Below are 22700 nucleotides of genomic sequence, written 5' to 3'. Positions count from 1 at the left end.
CAGGAGAGGGAAGGACAAAGCAGTGGGGGAACAGAGACATTAGGAGATTTGTGGAATGGAGAGGGATGGGGCGGGGTACACAGGGTGTACAAGATGGACCCGACAGGGACTTTCAGGAAGGAAAGCAGGGAATTTGAAGGAGGTGCGTTGGGGTGTATTAACAAGGGGAGAAAAGATCGTGGTTTTGGATGGGGGATGATAATAGGTGGTGGTGAACAGCTGTTTTGAAGTCCTGGAGGGAAATGGAATTGAAGAAATTGTGGGAGTTTATTCCAAAGGCGGGAAAAAAGAGGAATGAAAGAGTGAAGGTGAGCAGCGATTCGTAATTTTGGTAGTTTCACCAGAAGGGGGTTGCTGGCGGACCTTCAACTCCCTGTGGAAATATAGTGGGGGCATATCGCAGACAGAGCAGGGGGGTGGGGGGCGAGACAGGAGAGGAGACGGTAGAAGAAAGAGATCCTGGCAATATCTCAGGCACTTTTTGAGCTACGTAGGAAGCTGATATTTGGACACGACTGTGAACAAGTGATTCGGCTATAAAGGGTATTTTTGATTTATTGATTAATCAATTCATCGATCAATTACTTAATTTTCAAAAAGTTACAGATTGGGATGAAACAGTGATGGTTACAAGGAAATTATGTGCAGGAGGAGGCCATTCAGCCCATCATGCCTGCACCAAAGCAATACCAGATTTAATAAATCCATCATTACCCCTTCCCTTCATGTGCAACCTTTTGGCTGCTACACTGATACTCATTTCGCCAAACAGGGAAGGATGACATGCTGAGTCAATCCCCTGGTGTTAATTCTGCAGCCAACGGGGCTTGAACTCAGGACCCTAAGATCCCAAGCCACCATCCTAACCACTAAGCCAACACAAGGTTATAATTTTAAGCCAACACCAGATTTAGGTATGCTATTAGCCAAATGATTGAGAAATCAATTATTATTTATTTATTTTAATTTTGCAATTAATCACTCAATTATTGTACAACACTCCCTCCCAATTCTGTCTCCATGTGCTGCATGGCGGCATTGATTTGTTATTTATTTATTTGGCATGGGGGTGGTGTACTTTGAATGTACCTCTACTTTACATTCCTCCATGTCTTTCCCATCTGCCCCTTCTTCCCTCACTCGATCTACATCTCGTTTCATCACAGCCACCTCTTTACATTTGGATTTGGACAAAATCTCCCAGTGGGGCAAATGTAATCAAGTTAAGTTTAATACTTCAAAAACTCAACTTCTTCCCATCTCTCTCTCTAAAATTCCTCTCAACTCTCCAATCTCCTTTGCAAGCTCTACATTTACACCATGTGATACAATAATCCTACTCGGTATTAGTCTAACATCAAATTTATTCTGGAATCCACACAATATACAAATAGCTAAGTCTGCCATGAAGAAATTAGGAGTCCTGTTCAGATGTCGAAGATTCTTCTCCTCTGAAGTTGCTCCAACTACGTAAAGGAATGATTCATCCTTGTATAGAGTCTGCTCTTACATCTGGGGAGGTACCCGCTCCACATACTTACTGGACAAAATTAAATATAAAGTTATTTGACTTGCCAACTCCACCAATTTGACCTCAAAACTCGATCTGCTTAAATAAATAAATAAAAATAAAAAAACTCGACCGCCGCAAAGTCAGCTCTCTTTCTCTTTTCCACAGATATGACCGGTTTCTGTAAGCAAGAACTTACTGCTTGTGTAGCTTCACCATTCGTGAGACCAAGGAATATTCGACAAGCCACATCACATGATTATTATGTGGCTATTGGCAACTCAAGGGTGGGCCGTTACGATGTTTGTTTTTGCCAAACAAACTGCTCTTTCCACTGCCAAACTCTGGAACTCATAAATTTCTCACGCCTTCCCATACACTTCCCTTTTCCTTATGACCTTCCCTTTTCAAAAAGCAGATTTTTTTTTTGCTTCCTCAAAAACTCTGACTATTCTCTCTTTCCTTACTTTTTTCAATCAAATCAGTTCTGTTATTTAAGGCCTGACCTCGATGAGAACTATTTAGTCCATGACTAAAGCCTTCAACATAAAAAAAAAACTTGCTTGAAATTTGTCACATAAAAAAGGTCCAAGTGGTCTCAATAGTCAAGGGTCTAAGCTGTCTATAATCTGCCTGAAGGGTGTAAGGGGTCTAAATGGTTTTAAGGTCTAAAGGGTCACAAATTTGCTGTGTTGTTATGATTTATCAAGGTCTAGAGGGTCTTAGGGGTCTTTTTGGGTACTTGGGGATTTGGGGTCATCATGGTCTTTTGGATCTTTTGAGCCCTCGGTCACTTTTGGGTCTTCAGGGTCTTTTTGGTCCTTGGTAACTTTTGGGTCTTATGGGTCTTGGGGAATTAACATTCAAACAGGATGTCATTAATAGGCATATAGTCTTCAGTGACTGACAGACGGCTTCACTGCCTCACCGACTCACCGTGCTTTTCATTTTAAAATACCTCCACTAAAAATGTCAATGTGTCAGTGGTACCATTAAAAAGTGGGGGTGTGAATGTAGAAACAAACCCGACAACAGCAATAAGCCTTTCACTATCCTTTCGGGGGAAGCTTAACAAACAAAACACAACACAGCATAACATAGAAATAAAGTAACCATACTGTAGCTATGATGGCAGATGATTTTTGAGAAGTGTATCATGTCAAAACTATATAACACCCAACATAACGTATTGGGCTGCATGGCATGACCTGAAACAGTTTGATTGCGAAGCGAATATTTTAGGGGTGCCCAACCCTAGAAGCAGCAGCATAAAGGTGCCTGTGTGTAAAGCCACACACCAACATGCCACACACCACCAGCTTATCATTTAATATTATGTTTGATCACACATTATTGTACCTGTACATAATCCAGATTCTGTGTTGTTGCTGTGATTTCCATGGTTCCATTCTCCAGGTTTGGAATGGCAATAGCCGCTTGTGTTTCCAAATAGAAATGTTCTTGCCCACCAAGGCGTACCTCACCTGGAGTGAAAAGGTGTACTGACAGTATATCAAACTATCTGCCATGATACAAGGGATAATCAATAGAGTTTTCATTAATCAACCTTTACGTGGATTCAAATGACCCTTTTTGACAGGGACTTTAAGTAATCTTTACTGTCTGCCATTAAATATTTCAGTGGTATAAAAAGGTTAATACAAGAGATTATACACAATTCTCTTACTTACTGGATAAGGCAAGAAATAAGTTACACACGTTTGTAGATTGCAGTGACACTTGTAGACTATTCTCAAACAAACACAGTAAGTACTGTATTTGAGAATTTGTTTGGCATTTGAAACACCTGGGTGAGGTTACATCATTTCTGTCGGTGCTGTCAGTGCTGGAACCCCATTGGATTCCATCTCAGCCCTCCATTGATCAGGGCAGGAATTTAGATTTTGACCAGTGTACTGGAACACTATGGTCTACCACTTATGAAAGATACCAGGATCTTCAATTTCCACCAGCAGATACCAGAAAACACAATAGCCAGCTTAACATTGCCATTTAAAGGATTCACTCCTCAGATCATCACTGTGTGAAACAAGTGCTCAGATGTGAACACCAAGGATAACAAGACGAATGCACAGCAAGTGAATATTAAAATTGTTTTCCACCCCCAACAATTTTTCACGCTTTTGTTTTTCTTTTTAACTTTTATCATTTCTGTGTATAAATCTGCAATCATTGATATTATACAAGGAAAATAAAAGTTTAAATGTTACTTCATTGTTCTACCAAAAAACGAGGTTTTATCAAGTTTTGTTGTTTTCTCTTTTATTGTCAGTTCTTTCCCCCACTTCCTACCTTCGAGCAGGTGTTCACATTTCGTAAATTCTTCATCCACATTCCCATTCTCCAACGTTAATCCCTCAGCTTCATAAAATGACTCATTCTTGATGGCATCCTTTGCAGGTGATGAAAACAAAGATCAGAGAATAACTGAGAGTGATTAAAATACATAAGATTAAAAAATATAAATTAAAACCTGAATGTTTGCAGTTGGACAAAACCTCAAACTGATTGTAATTCTGCAGTTTCTCTGCATATTTTTTTTAACAATGTTACTTCTATTTCTACTTCAATTGGTCATGATGATGACCTCATTTTTGCAGCAATGATGTAAAGAAAGTTTTTAATCATTATGCATGTGGCAATTAAAGGGAAAGCAAAACTGAACTTTAAAAACTGAGAAACAAAAAGAAAATGGTTCATTTATCCACTTTGGAAGATGAAACAGTGCTGATGGTTTGGCCTTCATCCTTTTATTGAAGCCAAAGAAAGATTCTCATTTACTTTGACAAGAGGTAAAGCCTGAAACATTCGCACCGTTTCATCTTCCACGTCGAATAAACCATTTTCTTTTCGTTTTATTCTCTTCTGTCGCCAACACAGACCAATAGATCTTTCACTGAATTTGCAACTACTGTACATATTCCAAAACTGATAATTCATAGAAAGACATTTTGTACTTTTTCACTTACAACTGTTATGTGATAAAAGCAGTGTTCAACAACAAAAAATGCAAACATGGTGAAGATCCAAAAAATAGGACCACGCATCCTGAAATTCAACTGAATCAGGTGCAATTCAATGAAACCCACCCCACCCCCTTCGACCCTGATTCTTTTTTATTAATGCTGTGAACAAACTTTGTACAGAGACATGTCAGAAGTAAATAGTCACCATACTTTTAAAATACTTTTTTTGTTGAACATTTGAAGTACATTTGATCCATTTTAATCCATACACTCGTATTTTGTGGACTTGCCATTTGCAGATTTCAACGCTTTTACTCTTTCAGGTAAAGAACTAACGAGTTCTGAAATTTTCTCTTGTGGGATTTCTGCCCAGGCTTCATGCAAACGGGTTAGCAACTCTGCCCATGATGTTGGTTTCCTGGACTTTGCCGAACAGCTTGATCCAATGTGGTCCAGAGGTGTTCAATGGGATTCATCTCAAGAGACTGACTTGGCCATGGAAGTCGCTTGATCCCATTTCTGTCCTGCCATTCTTTGGTCTTTTTTTCAGTGTGGCATGGAGCTCCATCTTCCATGAACAGAGCGCTGTTTTTGACCATCTGACCATTGGAGACAGGGAGAAGTCCATCCTCAAGGATAGAAATGTGTCGTGGTGTTGATGTTGCCAACACACTCCACAAGCTCTGATCGACCAGTGCTCCAGATTACTCCCCACACCATCACTGAAAAACCACCATGTTTGACAGTTGTCTGCAATCGGTTCAAAGAAAACTCTTGACCGGGAAGTCTCCAGACCATATGCATCCAGTGTCAGAAAATTAAGCAAATTGGGACTCATCTGAAAAAAATTAGTTTGCCAAAGCTCCAAGGGTGTGTTGGCCATCTCGTCAGCCCATTTCTTTCTCCTTTGAATGTTGGTTGGTCTAAGAAAAGGTTTTCTCCGAGCTGCTCTCCCATAGTATCCCAGTTGATGAAGGTACCGCACGGCAGTTCTTGAGCTAACCTGGACCTCCTCTGCAACATCTGCTGCCTTACAATGGTGAGTTTTCTCACTGCTGGACCGCTTGACAGCTCGAAGACATTTCTGAGGGCCCAGATCGACCAGAACGGGAAGCTGTGGATTCCTTGCCTTCAATGGTGAATTGCACAATCACCCAATTGACCATAGAAAGCGGAATGCCAAGGTTCTGAGCAGACGCTGGCTGACTCCATCTTTCGAATGGCCAACAATTCGTCCTCTTTGAAAATCAGAAAGTTTGTGTGCAGTTTGTGGGTATTGTGGGGTGATTGTTGATGGGGGATCATGGGGGTTGGTAATGGGTGTTGTGGGGGTAATGGTTGATGAAGGATCGTGGGGGGATGGTGGAGGGTATTGTGGGGTTGATGGTTGATTCTGGAGGGGGGTTGTGGAGGTGCAGTGGTGCTGGGGATGGGGTGGGAGGGGGGGAACCCTGCAAGTTTTAACGTCCTCGGTGAAATCCTTTCTGAGGAGTAGATGATACATACATATTTTCTCTCCCCTATAAATATATGTTGGTTCATTTGATTTGTAGTAGTTTGTGTTGATCATCAATAATTTCACTTGCTATTGTGGTAAAGGCCAAGCAATGGCAACCGGTGTTTGATTCACTGCTAAAATCGCCGTGTACTGATCACTGCTCAAATCCGTAGCTGCGTAGAGATGGTGTTGCAGTTTCAAGCGACGGCTGTTTCATCCACTTAATCATCAGGATGACGACAGAAACCCGCAAGATGTCGTCATCTCTGTAGTTCCATAACGGTGTTTTGTAAAATGTTCTGAGCACAACGGCAAACATTTTGTTGGTCCGTTCAGAACTCGGGAATTTCGGACAAGGCTCGTCCAATTTCTGGCAAACTTAGGGTCTTTCAGCTATTGGTGTAGCATGGAACCATCTCGATTTGTATTCCTTACTATACAAGCACCAATGATGCATCGACTCGGCATACTTGTGGAAAATCAAAAATTATTCGCCGTTTGAGTTAAACTATTCCATGATGAAACGGTTCCATTCATTCCACAACAGTACGGATATGACAGTCCACTTCCTGATGCGACATCATGGATAACCTGAAGAAGAAGATTTCAGCTTTTAATCGCAAATTTACCGACTTCATAATTCAGAAATTGGAAAAAGACACATCATATCTATTCTGTAGGGTATCTATCAAGGGATAGATTAGTGTTGAGATGGTCTGAGCATTTGGGATCCCCTTTAACCACCTTACCCTCAACTCCGGAGCAGATCTTTCCTGTTTGTTGAGGAAGTTATCAGATGGCATCCTCTTCTAGAATAATTCCATCTCATCGGCATTGAAAACCTGCTCCGGCATTAATCTCTTCACCTCAATTAGTTCCATGAGCTGTGGTGGGTCGTTTTTCACAGCATCATCGTCTGACGATGCTGCGTCTCAGACTAATTTTATATGATAGAGGCCGAAACCTCTTTTGAATTTCTCAAACCAGCCCTTCCTGGCATGGAAGTTGTGGGTAGCCATGGTTGAACTGGAGCCTTCGTCCCTGGGGGCATCGTGGAAATGTTGCCCAAGCTGCAATGATTTCTCCCATATCACTGGTCCACTCAAAAACAACTTTTGCTGATTGGTCCTCGATCCAAACATTAAGCGTTTTTTTTTCTATCCTTTCAAATTGAGGGTCACGGTTTGTGAGACTGGTTTACGACTAATGGCGGCCCGTACAGATGCCGCACTTTCACCTTGAGCCAATGTATCTCACAACTCGATCATTTCTCAAAATGTCATAAACTTTCTCTGCCTTTTGGCATAACTAACTTTGTCCATCACTTTATGTTTAGGCTCATTAAAAGCGGTGTATGGAAAACAAAAGACTCGTAATGGGAGATAATCGTACACACGGATGCAAACAATGGCTCATCTCAGGTGAAAAACCATTATTGGTCGAAATGAAATCCCACGATAATTAAATTGGAACACAATGGGATGCCCACGATTGTTCAAAAACCATGATATTAGAACTCGCGATACTTGAGGGTTTGCTGTATTCTCCATGGTGAGTCACTCCTATGTTGAATGTTTTGCATCGTTGGACAAACATTTGCAGAGAAAAACATATTAAAGCCAAAATATAGAGACGCGGACACACACACACACACACAGACACACGGAAATGGTCTCACATCCCATTCAGGGCGAGATTAAAAATAGGGGCAATACCCATGGGCGCACACCTGGTAGCAGCTGGATATGAAAACCAGGGAACCACTGGTAGGAATGGATGACCCACAAAATATGTAATGGAGAAGAAAGTAAATACCTATGGATTTTTCTTTAATGCCGTGAACAAACTTTGGGACATCACGAGTGATTAAGGTTGTGGTCAAGCTTCATCTAAGTGGTGTGCCATTTCGGAGAAGAAAGAAAATAACCTATTCTGGGGGGAAAAAACCACCCTGTACACCCCCTCAAATCCATTTTTTTAAATGCCATGAACAAATGGTGATGAAGGTTGTGGTCAAATTTCATCAAAATCATGTGTGTAGTTTCAGAGAAGAAAGGAAATACATACTTTTGGGGGAAACCCCTCTATAGACCCCTTTAGACCCCAATTTATTTTTTAATGTCATGAACAAACTTTAGTACATCATGGATGGTGAAGGTTGTGGTCAAGTTTCATCAGAATTGTGCGTGTAGTTTCTCTGAAGAAAGCAAATACCTATTTTGTGGTGGGGGGGGGGAGCTCATCAACCCCCCGTAGACCTCTTTAATGAGCGCCAATTTTGATGCGGTCAATTAAACTTTGGTACACTATGGGTGATGAAGGTTGTGTTCAAGTTTTATTGAAATGGTGTGTGTGGTTTTGAAGAAGAGAGCAAGTACCTATTTTTGGCAGAGTCAAAAAAACCATGTAGACCCCCTGAACTGACTGACTGACTGATTCACTCATTTATGGAGACTGCTCGATCACATAAGTTCACCTGACTAAAGTCCAGGTGAGCTTATATAATTGGTGTTCAGGCAACAATGCCTTCCTGGTTCCTTGATTGGCTATGAAAAGCACGTCATGTTTTTTTATTGCCAATGTTGGACACACAAATTGAAAATGTGTCTGCTTCCACAGAAATTATGGGAAATTCACAAAATTTCAAGAAAAATATGAAATATGATCTCAGAAGGATGCAGAGTAAAGGATTTCTGAAATTTATGTTTATTTTCTCTTCCACTTTTTATCATGTTGATAAATTGAGTGCAATCGTCAAAGTCTCGCTGCACTTTTAATTCAATGCATTTGACAGAAAGTAGTTTTCTTGTGGGTCGAGCTTAGTGATTATTGATGGACAAGCTCTTACCTCAATAGTGATGATGACTGGCTCGAGGTCGGCATATGTGACTTGCACCTCAGAAACTGCCCTCCGTGCCAGTTCTGCAGAATCTGCTGCCACAGCTCCAATTACTTGACCCACACAAGTTATCTGGTTGATATAAGGAATGGTGTAAATAATATTCATAAATGATAATTGTGTGACAGTTGCAGCAAAATTCAATTTTTGTTTGAGAACCAGTTCAAATCGTACATCCTTGCAAATAAACGTGTATAAATCCCATCTCATTTGCAGCTTTCATAACCACCAAATCCTGGTACACTGAATCTTGCGATGAGGCAATGGCTTTCGAAGAACATGCTGTTTCATCATGAAAAGTTCACCAGATCAAGGTGGAAGTCATTTTGCAAGGTTCACTAGTGTGTATCCATCCACAGGTGAGCCAGAACACATTATCGGGCAAACCTGACGATGAAACTTTCCAAACAGTATCTTTATTCAAAGTCTTGGTATCACCCAGTTAAGTTTGTCACTCCAACCCTTCCATCATCTGAAATGTCATTCCAGCTGACTTCATTCAAGATACAACAAAGAGTCTAAACTCAGCCTTTGCCTCCATAGCTTGTGTGTCCTACTCATCCATCTCTTTTCCAACACTTCCCTCTCATCACCACTCCCTAATGAACACTGACTTTTTCACCCTAAAAATGTAGAGAACGTTCTGGCCAGCCTTGACTTTGCTCAGCAATGGGCAAAGATTGGTAATGGGCACTCGGCAAAATCAGCGACAGTTCAGAAATCCTGTTGTGCTGCTCTCTATTTTCCTCAGAAATCTCTCTTCAGCCTCTCCATCAACTTCGATCACCTCCTGTAGAACAAACATTTCTTGCAATAAACAAGATGCAGAACAAGATCCTTTCTTTTGCAGGCTTGAGTTGGGTTTCTTCCAATAATAGGCGAAGTCCTGGAATGCATAATTGTAGGCAATAACAATTCATAATTGTATTTAATCAGAAATATTTTTTTCAAATGGCCTGATTATTTTAACACAAGTTTGGATTCCATCACAGTCACTAAACTTTGGATATGTTGCTGCTTCTCTCTCAACAAAGCAAGAGGCCCTGAATCTCAAATATGAGGTCAGGGTCACGTCTCTGGACACAGCTTGGCATTCGACATGGTTTCTGTTTTCTCCCTCTTCTTGCTGCCGTTTGCTTTACATCCCTCCACATTCCCTCCAATGTGCATGTGTTCGTCCAGTATCCCTCTCTTGGTGACCTTGCAATATTTATTCTTATTGCTCACCTCCACTCCTTTGTTCTTGTTTATTCCTGCCTGGAGAACATCCTGATAAAATGTGCTTGATATTTATCTGAAGACAAACCTTCTAACATGACGTGATGGATCTTAAAGATCACATGGTGTCTGCTGAAGAATACGTCAACGCACAGGACCCGTCTGCTCGCATTACTTGGCTGTTAAAGATCTTACGGTATCTTTCCCAAAGAGTCAGCGAGTTTTTGCTGTCACTCTGAACCGATTCCTACAGGAAGCACTGCACTAGCAGGAAAGTCATGTCCCTTAGAAATGATGCTAACTGTGGGACAAATGAGTTATTGATTTGTGGCAAGATATCCATTTAATACAACTATACATTATCATTTATATCCTCATTAACCTACCCTTTCCTTTCCCTATGGACTCGTGTGTCACTGCATTTGCTTCCCTCTTCACTCTCCTCCTCCTCCTCCTGTTCATTCTTCTCCTTATCATGTCACATATTGTCTCATTGCTCAACTACAGCCAGTGTATAACTTATACTCTGTCAACTCTCTATTCCATGAGTCAATATTTTAAATACAAAGATAAATTAATGTATAAAACCTATATACACTCAGTGAATAAAACATGAAGAACACCTTCCCAATACTGAGTTTTGCCCTCAGAACAGCCTCAATTTGTCAAGGAATGGACTTTACAAGGTGCCGAAAGCATTCTATAGGGATGTTTGGCCCATGTTGACTACAATGCTTCCCACAGTTGTGTCAAGTTGGCTGGTAGTGGGACTCTACTCTGAATAGCTCATTCTATCTCATCCCACACATGCTCAATTGGTGACTGGACAGGCCACTGCAGTAAGCTGAATTCACTGTCATGTTCATGAAACCAATCCTGGACAATCCTAGCCTTGTGGCATGGGGCATTATCCTGCTGAAGAAATCCATTTGCAGATGGATACACTGCTGCAATGAAGGGGTGCACCTGATTGGCAATGATGTCCAGATATCCTGCGGCATTCAAACGTTGCTCCAATTTTATCGAGGGGCACAATGTGAACCATGAAAACACACTCTACGCCATCACACACAACACCATCACCAGCCTGCAATGTTGATACGTGGTATGATGGATGCAAGTACTCAGTGGTTTTCTCCATACCCATGTCCTCCCATCAATACGAAACAGCAGGAACCAGGATTCATCAGACCAGGCAATGTTTTTCCAATCCTCCAGTGCTCAGTGTTTTTGCTCCTTAGCCCACTACAACTGCAGGTTCTTGTATTTTTGTTGAAAGAAGGGGAACTCTGTCCGGTTGTCAGCTGCCATATCCCATTCATGTTGAGGTACAATGAGTTGTACATTCATTTATGGGTTTTTCTGCACCAATGTTGTACTGGACTGTCAGTTGACAAACTGTAGCCCGTCTGTTGCTCTGTACAATTTGTGTCCTCCTCCTTTGGCCTCTTTCATCAACGAGCCATTTTCGACCACTGGCTTGCCATTGGCTGGATCGATGTCTTTTGGTTGGTGGACCATTCTTGATATACATCGGAAACTGTTGAGTATGAAAAACCCAGCAGAGTTGCAGTTCTTGACACACACAAACTGGTGTGCTTGGCACCTACTACCATACCCCATTCAAAGGCACTTAAATATTTTGTCTTGCCCATTCACAATCTGAATAGCACATACACATAATCCATGTCTCGATCATCTCAAGGCATTACAATCATTCTATAACCTGTCTCCTCCCCTTTATCTACACTGATTGAAGTGGATTTAATAGGTGCAATCAACAAGGGATCATAGCTTTCACCTGGATTAACCTGATCAGTCTATTTCATGGAAAGAGCAGGTATTCCTTCATGTTTTGTACACTGAGTGTATACCGTACTGGAGATAAATCTGCACCCACACATTTAAAGTTTGATTCAATCAATGTAAAATTAAAATGTGTTTAATTTCTAACTCATTTCTCCACTCAAGTTTTAAAAAAGCCTCAATTTATTTCAAGGAACATCAACCAATGTGTAGATATTGACTTCTCAAGGCTGTTGAATAGGAAAACAACTTTGCACTTAAAAATTTTGCCAGAGCCAAGAAAGGGAAGTTTGAAAATCTTTAGCTATTCAATGAGCTTTTATCTCTGTAAAAACGAGAAGGGCACTCTTCGACGTCACGATGTCGCCAGGTATGACTCCACCCACATTATGAGATCATGATACATACTTGTACCAAGATTGATTTAAATTCCTGAACCTGGATTCAAAATATGAAATAATTCTGGCTGCCAGACCATGCGTCCGCTCAGGTTGAAATTTAAAACATATATTCACCGTGACGACTAGGTCATAACTGTGAAGTTTCATGTCGATTGATAAACTGTTCAGGAGAAATAATTTTAAAAAGATTTTCGTTCAATCCAATATGGATGAAATTCAATCCTACCAGACCATGTGACCTATTAATTATTCGTGAACAACATGATATCCCCAATGCTTGGGAAACATTTGGGTGAAAATTCCACTCGATCTGTCAAGCCGTTCTGGAGAAGATTTTTAAAGGTATATTCTTCAAAAAATCATAGCTGCCAAACCATGTGACCGATGATGTCATAGGTGGAGAACTCTTTGTTCCTCATGCAGAGGAGAAGAAGATCTGCAATTTTCCACCATTTTGGAGAAGATTTTTGAAGGCTTTTTTGTTTAAAAAAAAAACAATATGGCTGATGAACACGTGACCGATGATGTCATCCCCCCCCCGCCACCCCTCCATCCAATTTATCCCTGAATGACCCTCAAAAATTTTCATACTGATCGGCTAAAGCATTTGACATATACAATTATGACGTCATGATGGAACCACCCATGACATCATCAAAAGTCCCACTTGTTTCCCATGGGTAGTACTTCATATGTGCAAAGTTTCCATTTTTCAATGGAGCAGTTTTAGAGATACAGGGGTCCAAAGTTTTTCCTTTTTTGCAACATGGCTGCCACTCCACGTGACCCATTACATCATAGTTATCATTAAAACATTCTACATGAGTAGTTGTTGCACCAATGGTGAAAATTGGATGTCAATCAGAGAAGCGGGTGCAGAGAAAACAGAGAAAATTAGCATGGATGTACGTACGGACGGATGGACAACACAAAAACATAATGCCACTGACGACTTCGTCAGCGGAGGCATAAAAAAAAGATCAGGATATGCTGGTGATCGGACTCTCTGAGATCTCACGATACTCTTGTCCATCATCTTTCTTTGTTGACAACAAATCCAAAATTAAGGCAAATTTTTATTGCAACTCCTCTCACCTTATCTTTTGCAAATACTTCCTCGTCCTTTATGGTAATGCCAATTTGGTTGTTGCCAGGAACGTCTGCAGCTCCAACGTATGCTCGCACACCAGGAAGAGACAGCGCTTTAGAAGGATCCACGTCTCTGGAAAATGTACATAATAGGTATTTATATCTCATTTGGTTTAACATATCCAAATTTCTCTTTTATTTCCATTTTTGCACTCTAACTCTCTTTTTCTGTACGACATGAATTTACTTCATCTACACATAAAATACTTAAATTGTACCGATACATCTCCTTGATTAATTTTCTGCAATTCACAATCTGAAGATGCAATTCACAACCTCCTCGTATATATTATGTCAACATGAATATCATAATTATGCTCCACACATAACTGTACGATTCACCGACTCCTCTTTACTCCTTTTCTCTATATTTTTTTTCTTTCTCTTTCCTTTTTAAATTATCTTTACTCTTTTTCTCCCAAACTATTTTTCTTCTAACTGCCATCCTGACATTATGAATAAAACCAGATCAACATAGGAATAGCCATTTAGTGAACAAACAACTCATAATTGATAAACCAAAAAGGGATACTGAAGCCCATACAGGATGCGAGCATGAGGCTTGGTGCTGGTGATCAAGGCAAGATGCAGCTCTCCACGTCTTGAAACCTCATCTGAGATGAATACCGCTTCACCGGTAGCATGCCTTGCAGCAGAAAGATGCTCAACTGGACGACCCACAAGGTCTTCAGAAGCCTGAGTTGTGGGAACTTCCTGTAAAAAATTAATCAGGACCAGTGTTACAATCAAGTTAGACAATCATCTCAACGGCAAGCACCCGTGGAACCCCCTTTCATCCAGACCACCTAACCAATCATGTTAAACCTTGCACAATCTGTAATTATGAATGGAAATTTAAGGGTAAGCGTGAAACACTCAAATAATTTAAAGGTAAAAGGAAGTTTTTTTTCACATAACTAGCCTATTATACTAGCCATTACTATACCGATTATACATTATCACATTACTATACCGATTATACATTACTAGCTGATACATTACAAGCCGATTATACATTACTAGGCACCTGATACAGTTGAGTACTTTTCAAAGGTTCCTCCTGGAATTCGTCCAGCACACTGCTGAATCTCATCGGCACAGAATCTCCTGGTTCACCCTGTCACACACATACCTGTGTAAGATCCTGAATTCAAACACATCTTCAGTTCAAATAACCAAGAGCTTGTAACCTGCAGTTTGTTCAAGAGAATTTTACTCACACATGATTTAAAGACAAGCATTATTTTCTATAGCTCAGACAGGAAACATTTCTGCTGTACTCACCATGATAATGTATCAGTACAATGATTTGATGGATTAATAATTTAATTATGAGAAATATAAAAACCTAGCTGAAGTACCCGCGTTGCCCGGGGAAATCCAATGAAATATAAATGTGCATTTAAATATTTCCTGCATGACCAATTGGGGAATGTTGGCCTTATGGTTTCATATGAAGCACCAATCTGGGGGTGTTGTAAAATGCGATTCAATCACTTTCCCTTCTTTTAACTTGTTTTTTTTATTAATTTTATTTTTTAAAATAAAACGTGTCACAACAACCTCAACATCGATCTTCACAAAACATATTGGATCGCTCCCAGGGAAATCCCAGGCAGTGGAAGCGACAAACTCACTCGAGGCCTGAACATGGAGGTGTTAAAATAAACATGTGTAAAGCAATCTTTTAATAACACGAGCACAGGTACACATTATGATAATTTAATTTGTGATGCTGACACCAAATCACCAAATACAACCTCAACATCCATTCTTCACAATACATATTTACTCGATCGCTCCCGGGAAGGTAAAAAAACAAAATGCAGAGTGTATTAGCACAAGACCCAATCAAAGCCTGCAGTCCAAATATCTGATTGAATTGTCTTTTAATTTTTCAATTTTTAAAAATTTAATCGAAACAAAGCTCTCGACCTTCGTCTGGTTGAAAGAGGAGGCCACACAAAGTTTGGTTGCACTGGTTCCTGCAGGGTCTAAATGCATAAAAGAAAAAACCATTCTTCTTAATATATTACATTTAAAGGATGGAATATTCTGAATAAGCCATGATCATGCCCTGTGTCATATTCGACATAATGATAATAACATGGCAGAGTATCAGAGCTTTGTCCTTGGTGAAAATGCTCGGGTTGCCAATCATTTCCTCCATTTCCGATGCCTAACCCCCCTTTCACAAGCTATTCCCCAGAACAAGTAAGCTTCTCTCCTGCAAAGATTGAGAAGTTTCAAACCGACCTCATCACCTCAAGAGTAAATACTGATCCTGACATTGTCAAACATTTTTAAGGATTGAAGCTGGTTCGGTATGTGGTGACATCCTTCCATCCATCTGTCAAAAATGAAGAATAAGAACGTTTCTAACCCACCGTGTTTAATTCTGAAGGGTAATAAAGTGTAAATCTAAAGGGTTAAAAAGGATCATTCTAAAGGGCTCGAAATGGCAATTCTCAAGCATAGTTTTAAAGGGTTCTAAAGGGTAATACTGAGGGTTCTAACGGGTTCTCAAGAGTAATTATAATGGGTTTCGTTCGTTTCTAGGATTCGCCTATTTCATATTAAAATGTCAAACTGAACAGCTTCCTTCAGACATGGGTGTATTGTTTTTTTTAAAGTTTTTTAAAAAAAAAATTGTGCCTGAAGGCTCACAGAGGAGAATATGAGCATCACATGGAGGAGGACTTGAGGAGACTGTGCACTTTTGCATGAATCATCACGACCTGAGTAGGCAATGGACAAATCAACACAGGATTTGAATCTTGGATCTCAGCATGAGCAGCAGTATTCTCAGATGAGTGAGATCACTGTTAAAAGTTTTTATAACAACAGGGACATTTGCTGTTGGGGTATTTTTACCCTTGGTTATTGTGTCCAACTGTGGGCTAATGGCATCACTTTTGAGTTGTTGTATTTGTACCCTCTGTCATAAAAGAGGTTGCACATTATGATAATCTCAAGTCCAGGCAACTGAGCCTGCTTCCTATCAATATCAACGTCATGGAATATCTAAAAACATAAAGCTCTTTCTAATCACTGACTAACTGACTGACTGACATGAAAGACCGGTACCTTCCGGGTGCCGATGAAAATCGAAGCCGGTACACCAGGAAAAATCACAGAATCGTCAGACAACATCCACGAATGAAAATATAAATAAATGAAAATAAATAAATGAAAAAAAAATCAAATGCAGTTGAGCGATTCGAGACAATGGGGAAGTACGGTGCGTATGCTTACGCAATGAGTAAGCATACAACGCGAGTAAATTATAACTCCTCTACTTCTCAGATCACAAAGCAATATCCCAGCTCCTGTATCTTCTCACCACAAGACAGTAAAAGATGAGGAATTTCTTTGAAATCGCTGTAGGAGAGAATGCAAACACAGTACCAGGTTCTGGAGCGCCATTTGGACATGTAGGTAGAACTTGAAGAGGAATGATAGGCAGAGGGAACACCTGTATGTTTCCATCCCACCTGGGGAACCACCAGGAAGTTGAATCTCCTGCAGCAGAGAATTGGAAGCAGCTTCCAGCAGCTCTGAGTTCCATAACCTGAAAGGAAAAGCACACGTTCAAGATTATCTGATAATGCAGAGATGTCGACTTGATACTTGTAAGCGGGTCATGAATTTGGATGGAAATAATTGTTGTTCTGATGATATGTGCCGTTATATGTAAAGTTATTCTGATAATAGTTTTTTTACATTCCAAAAGCAAGTGACTCATACTTTCTGTTTCTGTCTTGCAGAAGCTACATTTGTCTGTCTGGCTCAGTCCCGCCATCTTTTTTAATCCATTGGCGTAGTGTCGTTGATCTTGGACATTTATTATTATTCGTTCTCCGTCCCAGTTGAGCTTACCCCTTCTTAGCCATTCCAACGAGCCACTTTTGCTCTTCACAATGTGTGCAATTCTTTTTTTGTGTTTTCCTGATCTTTTTGTCATACTCCCAGTTGTTGGTGTATACTTGTTGATATTTTAAAGAATATATATTTTTTTGTCTTTTTTTGCAATTGTTGAGGCTGTATTTGTTGCTGTTTCATTTTCCTGTGTGGTATCTTCTATTCACACCTGTTTTGGGAAATTCCTTGCAAGGTGAGATAGGGATACATTTTCAGGTTTGTTGGGTTCATGTTTGTTTACAAATTGAATCCGATAGTCTGTTGAGCATTTCACATCTTCAGCTCGTCCTACATTCATCAATATGTGTACCTGTTCCATGAGTTCCATCAGGCCACTCCCTCACTCTCATCTCGGCAGGTACATTGTCGGGATGCACTGGTTTTTGTAGAACATTTTTGGATGATAAGGAGTTTTCTTGTTTTATGTCTGACATTGATGTCTGATTGGGGCCAATTTATTATTCCACAGCTGTATTGGAACACTGGTACTGCAAGTTGGTTCATGGCTTTGATTTGGTTATTTGAGGAAAGACACGTTTTCAGGATCTGCTTCCTTTCACGTAGGTATTCTTTGGCGATTGTTTTTCACATTTGTTGATGACATATTGGGTGGCACTCTTCAACTCCGAGGTATTTGGATGATGTTTCATTTCATAACTCATGTATTGTTTATTTCAAGGTCAATTTTTATGTTGTCTTGTGCAGGTCACGATGGATGGTTCAGGTCACGCGGGTTATGCAGTTTGAACTGATGACATGATTAAGGAAGCAGCTAGTCTGCCGCTGCACTAGTCCGCACAGCAGGCGCAGCTAGGCGCCCTTATCAGGGCTTGCGAGTTGTCAGCTGGTCAGACAGCCAATATGTACACTGATTCCAACTATGCATTTGGCATGGTACATGACAAAGGTGCTATCTGGAAAATGCGAGGGTTTTTAACCTCCGCAGGCACACCCATTAAGAACGGCAGTTTAATATCTGAGCTTGCAGCAAGCATCATGCTCCCTAAAACGGTAACTGTCATTAAGTGCCGAGCACACCAGAAACTGACAACGGACGTGGATAAGGGAAATGATAGAGCAGACCAAGACACTAAAGTGGCTGCCGAACACTCCAGTCCCTTGGTAATGCCGGTACGTGTAGCAAATGAGCATGTTAAACTACACTAATATAGCTTGCCGGATATCATTCCCATTCAAGCAGCAGCACCAATTAAGGCTATGTCAGGTCAGGCCAGATTAGATCTGTAACTTGCTACAGGTATCATGTAAACCTATACTAACCTGTTCCATGGTCGGGTTGTCCGCAACTAAACCGTCTCCCCCACCAGGCTTTTTGGTGAGGAGGGTGTTTGGATATGGATACCCAGCAGGATTAAAAACAAAACCTGTCAAAGGGCGGAGGAGCTAGTGCCCAAATGTGTCTGCGGACGTCCTCCTGCAGTTGGGTGACTTATTGTTAGGAGGTTGGTGGCAGGATTTGCACTCCGGCCACCGTAAAACTCTGCATTCCGCAAAACACAAAAACGCAAAGAAATCTGAAAACCCACTCCGTGGGAGTACCTCTTGTGCAGCTTCCCTTCGCAGGGCAGCTCACCGGATGGCGGGATTGGGGCAAAGCCTTCGGGAACCCCAATCTTTGATGATAGGAGGGAAACCACAGGGTAACATTCCCGGGTCAGATTGCAGGAGAGTGTCTCGGAGTGGTGCTGAGGTGTCATCCACCAGAGGGCGGTCTCCTTGGGTTAACCTGAGGCGGTCGCTTCGGGTGGGTGCCTGGAATGTCCTATTCCTAAGAGAGGATGATCACCTGTTTCTGTTATCATTTGAGCTCAAGCGTTTGGACATTGATATTGCAGCACTCTCTGAGGTTCGGAGACCGGCCAACATAAAACCGGAGATTGCGGTGAGATCATGGTGGGTGGTTACACCTACTATTGGTCTGGTTGCTCTGATGGTTACCATTCCCAAGGAGTTGCTGTGGCTGTGTCCAATAAGCTGACTGCAATGATAATTGAGGTAACATCCGTCAACGAGCGTATTATGAGACTAAGGATTTGTTGCTCCTTAAGGGGCTGTCACACCATGACGATTTCGCCAGCGTATGCCGACTTATGAAAAATGTGTCTAAAATGCTGGCACACATCGAATAAGTTATGGGTAAGTTTTGATAACATTAAGAACATGCTGAAAAACACTGGCATGTGTCATAGTACGCTGGCTTTCATCGTTGTACTTTGCGGTTGTCCTCAAATTTTTGCATGCTTGAAATTCTACGACGTATTCCAGCGTATGACTCACACGTTCCGCTACGCTGGCCATAAGTTGCAGGCACGTTATGCAATCATTGACACACGTCGACACGCGTTACTTGTAAGTTACTCATAAGTCGAAACACGTTGAGGTAATGATTAGCATACCCGAAACTTATTTCTAACCTATGAGTAACATGTTGTAGGCACGTTACACGATTGTTGACACACGTCGAGGCACGTTACTTGAAAGTTCCTCATAAGTCGAAACACGTCGAGATAATGATTAGCGTACCCAAAACTTATTTCTAATCTATGAGTAACGTGCGTTGAACCAATGAGTAACGTGCTTTGAACCAATGAGTAACGTGCGTTGAACCTATGTGTAATCTACCTCCAACGCATATTGACATATGTAGACGTATTTGATTGACGTCTTCCGGACGACCACAGAAAATACTGAACGTGTTTCTAATTTACAGCTACCGTATAATGGCGTATTGGCAGTGTAAAAAAAAACAACAATAATTTCCGATATTTCGTCACGTGCCGATACGTCACGTCCAATTGCCTATTCAGTTTGCTCATGTCTTATTCTTCGTTCCTCCTCTGTGAATATTTTCTGTTTGAGGACATTGTCACGTTGACGTCGAAACTTAAAAGCAAATGTCCGAATATATTTTAAAATTCGTGATAGACTAAAAAAAAAAAAACAACAAACAACAACAACAACAACAACAACAACAACAACAACAACAACAACAACAACACCAACTTCAGATATTTCGTCACGTGCCTTCACGGAGCCAAGGAGAAAAAAAGAAAATGTGCCTTGACGGAGAAAATAAGTTTCGGGTATGTTAAACATTACCTCGACGTGTTTCGACTTATGAGTAACTTACAAGGAACTTGTGTCGACGTGTGTCAACGATCGCATAACGTGCCTACAACTTATTCCCAGCGTAGCGGAACGTGTGAGCCATACGGCGAGTACGTCGTAAAATTTTCAGCATGCTTGAATTTCACGATGTACAAGGCGTATTACGACATATGACAGCGTACTTCATCGTTTTTCAGCGTGCTCTTCACGTAAACCAAACTTACAAATAACGTATTCTACGTGTGCCAGCGTTTTAGACACATTTTTCAGAGGTCGGCATACGCTGGCTAAATCGTCAAGGCGTGACTGCGATGTTGACACTTCCAATTCTCAGGCGGTTATGATTTGAATGGGCGAGGGGCAGCTTTTTAATAGGCTATGCCATGTGATCGTCGGCGATACGTGCAGCGCGCTATGCCTAAGTTAAACTATCGTTGGGCATAGGTTGTGAACGCCGACAACATGCTAATCATTCGTTGGTCTAAGTTATCTATAAGACAACGAAACGTTCTGTGTATGTTACTAATATGTTACGCATATGACCAACACGTTATGAATACGACCAAAACTTAAAAAAAAAACATCAAAATTTCAGTGTACGCCAACGTTTTACATACATTTTTATATGTTGCCATTGCTGGCTAAATCGTCAAGGTGTGACAGCACCTTTCGGTGTCATTTCCCTGGTCTCTGTTTATGCTCCGATTGAGGCGAGTGATCTCACCATGAAGGATGCATTCTACGCCACGCTCAAGTCTGTGGTTGATCAGTGCTCCAGACGAGATACACTTCTCGTCTTGTGGGATTTCAATGCATCGACTGGAACTTATAGGGATAGTTATGAGACATGTCTTGGTCCCCATGAGTCTGGAACTGTAAACCTGAATAGCACTAAGTTCCTTGACTTTGCAAAAAGTCATGGACTTAGGGTGGCCGGTTCATGGTTTCAGCTCCCACAAGCTCATCGCTGGACTTGGTATTCCAACGCCAGTGGTGTGGCAAAGGAGATTGACAAGGTCCTCGTTGATGGTCGCTGGAGGATGATCCAGGACTGCAGGGTCTACCGGAGTGCTCAGTTCCTCAATACTGACCACTGGCTTGTTGCAACAACTCTGAAGTTGCACCTTAAATCCAGGAGAATGGTACCATCCCAGATTAGGCTGGATTTTGGCAAGCTCAAGGATGAGAGGGTAGCTGAGGAGTTTTTGAACAAGCTGAGTGGAGATTTGGGGGATCTGGGTGGTTTGGAAGGTCCTGAAGAGTTGTGGAGTGCCTTCAAGACCACTGTCCTTCATGTTGCCGGTGGATGTCTTGGAACTCACTGAAGGGCAAAGAAGAATTTTTTCTCTCAAGGGACAATGGATACCATTTACCAGAGTCGCAGGGCCAGGCTGAGCGGCAGAGCTGAGCTGTTCAGGGAGCTGAGGCGTAAAACTGTACGTGCACTAAGGGTGGACAAGGAGGCCTATGTGCGAGGAATCTGTGCGGGGGTAGAGCATCACCTGTGGTCAAGTTATTCTCATCCTACTTACAGGGGAATTCACCCATTGCGTTCATCCAAGCCCATCCCTCGGTGTACTGCAGTGAGAGCAGAGGGTGGTAGGGTCTTGACAGAGGAGTCTGAAGTGAAGGCCCGCTGGGATGGTTACTTTGAGCGGTTGTGCCAGGCTAATCCACCAGCTGTTGAGTTGGACGTCAGGGGTGTGACAATCCCTGTTGCTGACCCTCCAATCAACTGTGGTCCACCTTCGCTTGTGGAAACACAGGCTGCGGTGAACCGATTGAAATGGGGTAAAGCTCCAGGGATCTGTGGCATCCATGCTGAACTTCTCAAGGCTGGTGGAAATGCTGCACTCGTGTCATTGCATGCAGTTCTGTGCTCTGCTGGAACCCAGGCATCATCCCAACTGACTGTAAGAGGGGTCTTGTTGTCCCTCTCTGGAAAGGGAAGGGTGATCGCCATGACTGCAAAAACTACCGAGGGGTGACGCTGCTCTCAGTGCTGCGCAAGGTCTTTGCTCGGATAATTATTGATAGGGTTCGCCACCATCTGCTTGAGCACCAGCGTCCAAACCAATCAGGCTTTACACAAATAGGTCAACGATTGACCGTATCCTTGCTCTTCGGTTCCTCACCAAAAGTAGACGAGAGCTACGGCAGGGGCTGCTTGCAGCCTATGTTG

The 22700-nt window shown here is 41.6% G+C and overlaps 1 protein-coding gene across 7 annotated transcripts in view; it reads right to left on the bottom strand.

The window, feature by feature from the left end:
- The window catches only part of LOC147025699 (xanthine dehydrogenase/oxidase-like), a 359829-nt gene that overhangs the window by 118683 nt on the left and 218446 nt on the right, over positions 1 to 22700 (bottom strand). For all 7 annotated transcript variants that reach the window (XM_085880375.1, XM_085880376.1, XM_085880374.1 and 4 more), the window contains 7 exons: positions 16877 to 17039; positions 14496 to 14585; positions 14013 to 14182; positions 13415 to 13541; positions 8844 to 8966; positions 3824 to 3923; positions 2870 to 2994 (listed from right to left, as the gene is read on the bottom strand). In XM_085880375.1, coding sequence (XP_085736501.1) covers positions 2870 to 2994; positions 3824 to 3923; positions 8844 to 8966; positions 13415 to 13541; positions 14013 to 14182; positions 14496 to 14585; positions 16877 to 17039 — 898 coding nt within the window. The remainder of the gene's footprint in view (positions 1 to 2869; positions 2995 to 3823; positions 3924 to 8843; positions 8967 to 13414; positions 13542 to 14012; positions 14183 to 14495; positions 14586 to 16876; positions 17040 to 22700) is intronic.

The sequence above is a fragment of the Eptatretus burgeri genome, chromosome 5 (assembly GCF_056783735.1).
Source record: "Eptatretus burgeri isolate ZD-2024b chromosome 5, Ebu_testis_v1, whole genome shotgun sequence".
NCBI classification, from domain to species: domain Eukaryota; kingdom Metazoa; phylum Chordata; class Myxini; order Myxiniformes; family Myxinidae; genus Eptatretus; species Eptatretus burgeri.
Note: the sequence above shows the minus strand (reverse complement) of the source record. Positions and strands in the feature narration are given on the sequence as shown.